At 36.8% G+C, this 7,936-nt stretch overlaps 1 protein-coding gene across 1 annotated transcript; it reads right to left on the bottom strand.

Moving 5' to 3' along the window:
- Positions 1–2,273: 2,273 nt before the first annotated feature.
- LOC143596935 (iron-sulfur cluster assembly SufBD family protein ABCI8, chloroplastic-like) lies at positions 2,274–5,149 on the bottom strand. Its single transcript, XM_077075587.1, has 2 exons — positions 3,543–5,149; positions 2,274–2,699 (listed from the first exon to the last, which is right to left on the bottom strand). The coding sequence occupies exons 1-2, from the start codon at positions 4,950–4,952 to the stop codon at positions 2,481–2,483; spliced, it is 1,629 nt and encodes a 542-aa protein (XP_076931702.1). The 5' UTR covers positions 4,953–5,149; the 3' UTR covers positions 2,274–2,480.
- Between the last annotated feature and the right edge of the window lie 2,787 nt (positions 5,150–7,936).

Below are 7,936 nucleotides of genomic sequence, written 5' to 3'. Positions count from 1 at the left end.
CAAGAAGAAAAGAAAGAAAGAAAACGCTAAATATGAAGAAGAATTGCTGTTTCGGGTTTAAGGTAAACGGGTCGGGTCAGTGCATGAGATTGTGATTCTTTACCTATAATAAATCAACCTCTTTTAAGTTTTTTATTATTATTCTTGGGCCCGCCTTCTGGTTGGTTGGCCCGTGTTTAGTGGCCACTCGATCTCTAACCCGACTTGTCTTACTTAAATACTGATTATATTCGGGTTTTACTGTTATTAAATTAAATGTGCATTATTATGTTTAATTAAAGTATACGTACCGAATATCAATAAGCCTGAGTGTCGAGTATCGTACTGAATTTACTAGTATAATACGGGTACGAGTATAGGTATCAGTGTCGATACGGGTATTTCGGTACAATATCCGTTTTGGTACCACTTTGGTTTTTCTAAATCTCCAATGATTTTGGTACTAGTACCGGTACGGGTAACATATAAGTTGAATCACTCTGAGTACCAAGTTAGCTATAACTGGTACGGGTACCGATAATGAAACCCATAAATTACTATCTTAAAGTTGGTATCTTGATTAGTAACAAAATAATTATAAAACACTTGGCTTGCCCCAAAATTAATAATTATGAAACGTTGCACCATAATTTTTATTTGAAACGAGTCTGATTATTTCTTTGTATAAGACCATGCTTAGTAGAGGTGCACAAATCGGGTTCAAATGGAAAACCCGAACCGGTTCCAAACCGGTTTTTTCACACCGGGTTGTAAAATGGCACCGGTTCCAATCAAGAACCGGTTCGGTTCCCGACCCGAACCGATGCCCAGATATGCGAACTTTTAAGAACCGGGTAGGGTATGAACCGGAACCGGTTTTTACGTAAAAACCGGTTCCACCGGTTTTTTTTGAAATTTAAATATTAGAGCCGTTAGGAACCGGTTCCAACGACTATATAGCCGTTTTTGACCGTTGGAACCGGTTTTTTAACTATAAATAGGTTATTTTCTTACTATAAATAGCAAGGTTTGTTTGTTTACTTGTTAAACCACTTCCAAAACTATAAAACACACTCCAAACCACAATTAACCTTAAACCGACAACAAATGGCAACCAATGATGACGTTGTTATGGTGATCGAAACAACAAGATGCCCCGATGTTTGGGTTCATTACGATTTGTGTCTCATGACTGACTCACATGAGTTGGCACGTTGCAAATATTGCTCGAAGTTTCTTAAAGTAGGGTCCAACTCGACATTACGAAAACATACGAATAAGTATTGTCGAGAGAAAAGAAGATTGGAAGCTAAAAAAACGGAAGTGGGAGAGTCGTCCGGCTCTACAACCCAAAAATAAGTATTCCCGGATTAAAACGACGGACTTTGTTTTTTATGTTTTAGTTGTTATGTTTAGTATCGTTTATGTTTTAATAATGTTTGTAATAGTTAGTTTTTAAATATAGGAAACAAGTTATATATAGGTTTGTAATAGTTAGTTTTTAATGGAAACAAGTTATATATAGGTTTGGGCATCAAAAACCGGTTCCAACGGCTATATTACCGTTGGAACCGGTTCCAACGGATCTATTGTCTCATAAACCGGTTCCAACGGCTATATTACCGTTGGAACTGGTTCCAACGGCTAATTGGTGTCTAAAAAACCGGTTCCAACGGCTATATTACCGTTGGAACCGGTTCCAACGGCTAGTTTGACTTTTGTTTGACCCTTCAAAAAAAACCCGTCGGAACCGGTTTTTCCGGGTACGAACCGAACCGGTTCCAATTAAGAACCGGGTTGGAACTGGTACTGACATACAAATAGGAGAACCGGGTACGATTTTCGGGTACAAAAATATCCAAACTGGGTATTGTTCCAACCGGGTTGGAACTGGAACCGGTTCCGGTTCGGTTCCACCAGTTAGGTTCCGGAACCGGTTTTTTTGTGCACGTCTAATGCTTAGTGGGACACTACATGGCTCCTATAACGCCTTAACACCGCCCCATTGTGCTTTTGGCTTTATGTGCATAGCAACCCAACAAACTCTAATCAATCAAATTTTTTTAATTCTGTTAAAAAAACTAGAAAAGAATCTAAAAAATAATAATTAGGTAATGATTGCTAGGGGTTTATCACTACGTCACTTTTTGTATAAATCCTCATTGTTGACTCAAATATCATGTGTTACATAAGGTCTAATGACGGGGCTTTACCGCAACACATGATCTAACAATGTTGATATTTTAATCTATCGTTTATGTCGAAAACAATAAAAATCGCACGAGTCTACAACGTCGACTTAAAAGGTCTTATTATAGTAGTCATAAGTCATTAACACAAGCATTACAGTGGCTACCACTACCAATATATGTAAACAAGCTGCAATGTCCTTATAAGGTTTACATATATCTATATGACCTGATTCATTTATACAAAGCACACAAAAAGCTAAAAACAGATCAAAGATGCAAACTTTTTCATCATTCAGTTTCTGGGTGTTCTTAACCAACCGAGTTTTCAAGCTTCAAGCTCATTAATTGGTTAACTTCAGCGCCAAATTCATCAGGAAGCTCATTAAACACGTCCCTACAAAACCCAGAAATCATTGCAGCCATGGCTCTTTCGTAATCGATCCCTCTTTGTTGAAAGTAGAAAAGTTGGTCTTCCCCGATTTTGGAAGTGCTTGCTTCGTGTTCTATACGAGCAGACGGGTTTTTGGCCTGTTAAACGATAAACAAGAATCATTAAATATAAAACTAAAAATTCATAACATTGAATATGGAGTCCGATTCGGAATGTTAATTACAATTATGTTTTGAGATCATCCATGATCCTTTGTGATCCAAAGTACCAATGAACATTCATGTGGTTTGGAATCCTTGTAATAAAACACATAAATATTGTCTTATTGATTACTGCAACCTTTTTAGTCATGCTCCTTCAGTTGCAAAATATTTGTCCAATAGACAAAACAAAGAGTTTTACTTTGTAAAAATGACAGTTTTACCCTTTGACAGGTTATTTAATGCTTTCTTTGAGCTTTGTGATAGTAATTTTAATTAAAGGTAATATGGAAAACTTAATTTTGATGGCTTCATTGCACAGTGGAACACACACACATGTATGAATTTGGAACTAAGAGGACCGCATAATGCATTTATACATGGTGCATAAGAGATATTCAGAAGTAGTGAAAAAGAGAATTAAATGCGGTTAAATAACCGTCTTATGCATCACAGTCTAAGCAATAAATATAAATACATTATACAATCTCAACATATTATTGGTTCTGAAATAAATGCCCTATATATGTGTGCGCACGGCTGGTAGGCTATTGCTTGATGATAATTGATATATAAATATAAGTGGAATATTGTCAAGTCTTTTGCTTAACGTGTATTAATAAAATTTACTTCCATATGGCTGGTATGAGGTAAGTAATGCTCGTTTAGAGGTTAAGTATATATTATAGTGCTTGACATTATATGGTTCTCTTTTATGAAACTAACTATTCAAAAAACATATATTAACATCTAAAAGAGCATAAAATTTAAATCAAATACCTGAATATACGGGTATGTATTAGCAGCCGCGTTGTCACCAATAAGCATCGAATCACACTGAGACGAATTTCTAGCATTATCGGCTCGCGACTGAACCTGAACAAGACCCCTATAACAGTTTCTCGAATTCCCAGCCGAAATCCCCTTTGAAATAATCCTACTTTTTGTATTCTTCCCCTTATGAATCATCTTCGTACCCGTATCCGCTTGTTGATAATTATTAGTCAACGCAACCGAATAAAACTCACCAACCGACTCGTCACCCTCCAACACAACACTCGGATACTTCCAAGTAATCGCAGACCCGGTTTCCACTTGGGTCCAAGAAATCTTGGATTTTCGACCCGCACAAAGACCCCGTTTCGTCACAAAGTTATAAATCCCACCTTTCCCGTTCTCATCCCCAGCGTACCAATTCTGCACCGTCGAGTACTTGATCTCAGCCCCCTCGTTGCAATGTAGCTCAACCACAGCAGCATGAAGCTGATTTGTGTCATACGAAGGTGCCGTACACCCTTCCAAATACTCAACAAAACTTCGATCATCCGCCACTATTAACGTCCGTTCAAACTGACCCGTTTCCATCGCGTTTATCCTAAAATAAGTCGAAATCTGCATCGGACATTTCGTATCTTTCGGTATATACACAAACGATCCATCACTAAACACAGCCGAATTCAAAGCAGCATAAAAGTTATCATCCGTCGAAACAACTTTCCCCAAATACTTCCTAACCAAATCCGGATACTCCTTAATCGCCTCCGAAATCGAGCAAAAAATCACACCCGATTTCTCTAGCGTCTTCCTATGAGTAGTGGCAATGGAAACACTATCAAGAACAGCATCCACAGCAACATTAGCCAATCTTTTCTTCTCATTCAAAGGAATCCCCAGCTTATCAAAATACTTAATGAGTTCCGGGTCAGCCTCGTCAAGGCTGTTTAAAGCCGGTTTCTTTTTCGGTTCAGAATAATAACAGACGTTCTGAAAATCAATTGGTGGGTAATGATTATCAGACCATTTGGGTTCAGTCATCTGACAGAATTTGTAATAAGAATTCAACCTAAACTCAAGCATCCAATCAGGCTCTTGTTTTCTTGACGAAATTAACCTAATTGTTTCTTCGGAAAGGCCTTTCGGTATGGTGAACGAATCGATTTCTTGATTGAAACCCCACTTGTAATCTCGTTTAAGGAATTTGTGAAGTGGATCATCGTTGCTTTCAGTGATTGGGTCCGATTGGATGGTGTTTGCTTCGGGTCGGGTCTTCAAGAACCTGGGGGTTCTGGGTGTTGTGATTTTGGGGGTGAAATTGAGATTTGAAGAAGACCCTTTTGAGAATTTGGGGGTATCTGAAATGGGTTGTGGAGAGAAAGTTGAAAAGACTCCGTTTGGGACGATGGAAGCCATGGATTTTGGTGGGTTTTGCAGGAAATTGGAAGATGATGATGATGATGATGATATGTGGTGCTGTGTTATGTTATGTGGTGTGTGGCTGCAATTAAGGATTCATTCGTATGTCTACCACGAGCCCTAATATTTTCCAAATTGTGATGCGCCTTGAGCTTTAATTATTGATTGGGTTAAACTTCATCAATACAAGGGTACATATCACTGGTCATGATCTATTTTAGTTTGTCTGACGAGTCTAAGTCTAAGTCTAAGGCAGGATGAAAGTTGATCTTTATCATAAGCGGGACTGGTTGGCTGGTTTTTAGACGTCACACGAAGTTTGGGAGATTGACCTATGACATAGGGATGTAAGTAGACCAAATGTTTGGCTAATTGTTTGACGAGAAGTTCATTTATATTCGTTCGTTTAATATATGAATGAGCATGAACAACGAATTTTGTTCTGTAATGTATTTGTTTATGTTCGTTATGTTAGTTTGATTATGTTTATTCATTAAAAGTTTTTAATATTTATTAATGACTTTTTTAATCTTATTACGTAGATTAATATCTATCTAAATAATAAAAAAGTGGAAGCAACCACTTTCTCATATTTTTCATCAAACCTCTTTAAATTGCCACATGGTATTTTGACATTTTTTTTATTTTATCATTTTCATTAAAATACTTTTTATCAAATCTCATGGCGTTTTGACATTTTTTTTTATTTTTTCCTTTTTATTAAGATATTTTTCATCAAATAACTTTAAATTGCCACATGACATTATATTATTTTTTCCTTTTCATTAAAATATTTTCATCAAATCTCTTTAAATTGTCACATGACATTTGTAACATCCTAAATATTATAATGTTAAATAAAGAACGTTACGTTTAGTGATTTCGCGTTATTAATTAATTAATATCGAGTAAAGAACGGATCATGGACTTAGATTAATTAAGGTGGATTAAGTGGTAATGGGCTTTAGGTCCATGGGCTTCAAGAGGTATAAATACCCTCTTAAACCAACCGAAAACCCTAAACCATGGGTTAAATCCATCCTAATCTCTACACACTCAAAAACACACACACACTTCCTTATTACTATTTACGGCCGAGAGAGAGGAAGAGGTTGAAACGACCAACGAACATCGAATAGCAATAGTGTCACACCCTCAAATTCCACTAACGGAGTTTTACCGTCAGAGGGTGTGAACTAACAGGATCGGATTCATTAGCTATAATCAAACCATAAAACAAAGTTTCAAAACCATGAAAACGTTTACGAGTATTTAAATGCGGAAGCGTAAAAACCATAAAACAAAATGTTGCGTCACGCAGGACGACTTAAACCCAATGATAACAGTTTTAAATTAGTTTGCATAACAAAAGAGTTTTCAAGCAATGCATGATCCTATACCGCACGCCCGCCTCGGCTACCTGAGAATAACATACTAAAAGTGTCAACACAAGGTTGGTGAGTTCACAAGTTTATATAAGTAAAGCGTTTAGCGTTTGCGTTCAGCGTTTTGCATTACCAGATAGTGTTAAATCAATTATATATCGATAGGTAGTTAGCCTATACAACAAGTATTACTAAGTGTTCGACATCGAAGCTGACTGTTTATCAAGTGCCTTGTCACCAGGTCATCCAGACCATGGTACGTGTTAGCCAAAATTACACCCGCTCGACCTCCAGTCGAGCTTAGCGTTGGGTGGGGTTTGTCAAACCCAGTAGTACTACTCAACAGTGACTCGCTATTCCAAATATTAACCGGTTCGATGTGTAGGACTTCAAATGTTTCGTTTGCCACTTAGCCTTTACAAGTGATATATAATTTACTAACAAAATCTTAAATGCGTTTTTCGGAGTATGTTATCTCCCCCAAGTGAAAAGCGTTTAAAACAGTTTAAAAGGGGAAAGTGAAACTCAATGTTTGCGAAGAATTCCCAAAATAAATCACCAAGTGATGCGCGTCACAGAAAGACTCTCTCTAGCGTTCTAAAACAACAAGGAGATTTTCTAAGTATCGGAACTAATATCGAGTCTCTAGACCCGGCACATAATTCCTAATCACAAGACACGTTTCGTGTTTGTTTGTGAATCGTGTGTGACTTAACGAGTACATTTGTGATACGATACGTGTGTGAGCAATTATTTACGTGTCATGTATTAATAATGTACATCACTAGCAATTACTCCCCGTAAGGGCAATTTGGTGACACATAACAATTAACTAGCAATTATTCCCCGTAAGGGCAATTTGGTCAAAACACGACAACTATTTAGCAAGTATTCCCCGCAGGGGCAATTTGGTCAAAACATAACAATTATATAGCAAGTATTCCCCACAGGAGCAATTTGGTCATAACATAAAAATTAACTAGCAATTATCATGTTTCATGCATTTTCACAAAATTCAGCAGCTAGTTTCACCGAGACAGAAATTCTACTTGAAAGATTGTACTATTCCACCGATCATAGCGTCTCAATTAATTTACCAAAAATCATCACAAAATCATGCATGTTTTAGGTTTCCAGAACATATTTTATTTTATTTTTATTCCACATAGATTTCTCATAATGATCAAAACATTACAGCAAGCTCATAACAGTCAAATTCATGCGCAACAGAATGTTATTTGAAATTCCCGTTAAATGAAAAATCCAACAAATGCAAGACCAATTGGGTTTGGCTCTTAACTCAACAAGTTAACTTCCAGAAGTGGAACCAACCCATTTGGCCTTGTAGTTCATGAGATATAATATTTACAAAACAACCTAACAGCAGGTCTAACAACTCAGCTTTGCACAACGTTTTTGTAAAATCATAAAGGTTAACTTTTACACGTCCAAAAATTGCAAATTTATATTCTATAGAAACTAGACTCAACCTAGTTTACTGTAGTATCAATAATCTCAACCAATTTTCACATTCACACCCCGTTACAGTCAATTAAACATCAATAACACAATCTGTCCAGAAACTGTTTGCATCCA

Source organism: Bidens hawaiensis, unplaced genomic scaffold (genome assembly GCF_021521415.1).
Source record: "Bidens hawaiensis isolate Kalapana, Puna unplaced genomic scaffold, B.hawaiensis_p1.1 tig00047389_1, whole genome shotgun sequence".
Taxonomy (NCBI): domain Eukaryota; kingdom Viridiplantae; phylum Streptophyta; class Magnoliopsida; order Asterales; family Asteraceae; genus Bidens; species Bidens hawaiensis.
The sequence above is the reverse complement of the archived record's forward strand: the minus strand, read 5'-3'. Positions and strand labels throughout refer to the sequence as shown.

Coding starts and splice junctions, on each gene's coding strand:
- LOC143596935 (XM_077075587.1), bottom strand. CDS start 4,952: ATGGCTTCCATCGTCCCAAACGGAGTCTTTTCAACTTTCTCTCCACAA. Junction 2,700..3,542: donor ATACATACCCGTATATTCAG/GTATTTGATTTA, acceptor ATCGTTTAACAG/GCCAAAAACCCGTCTGCTCG.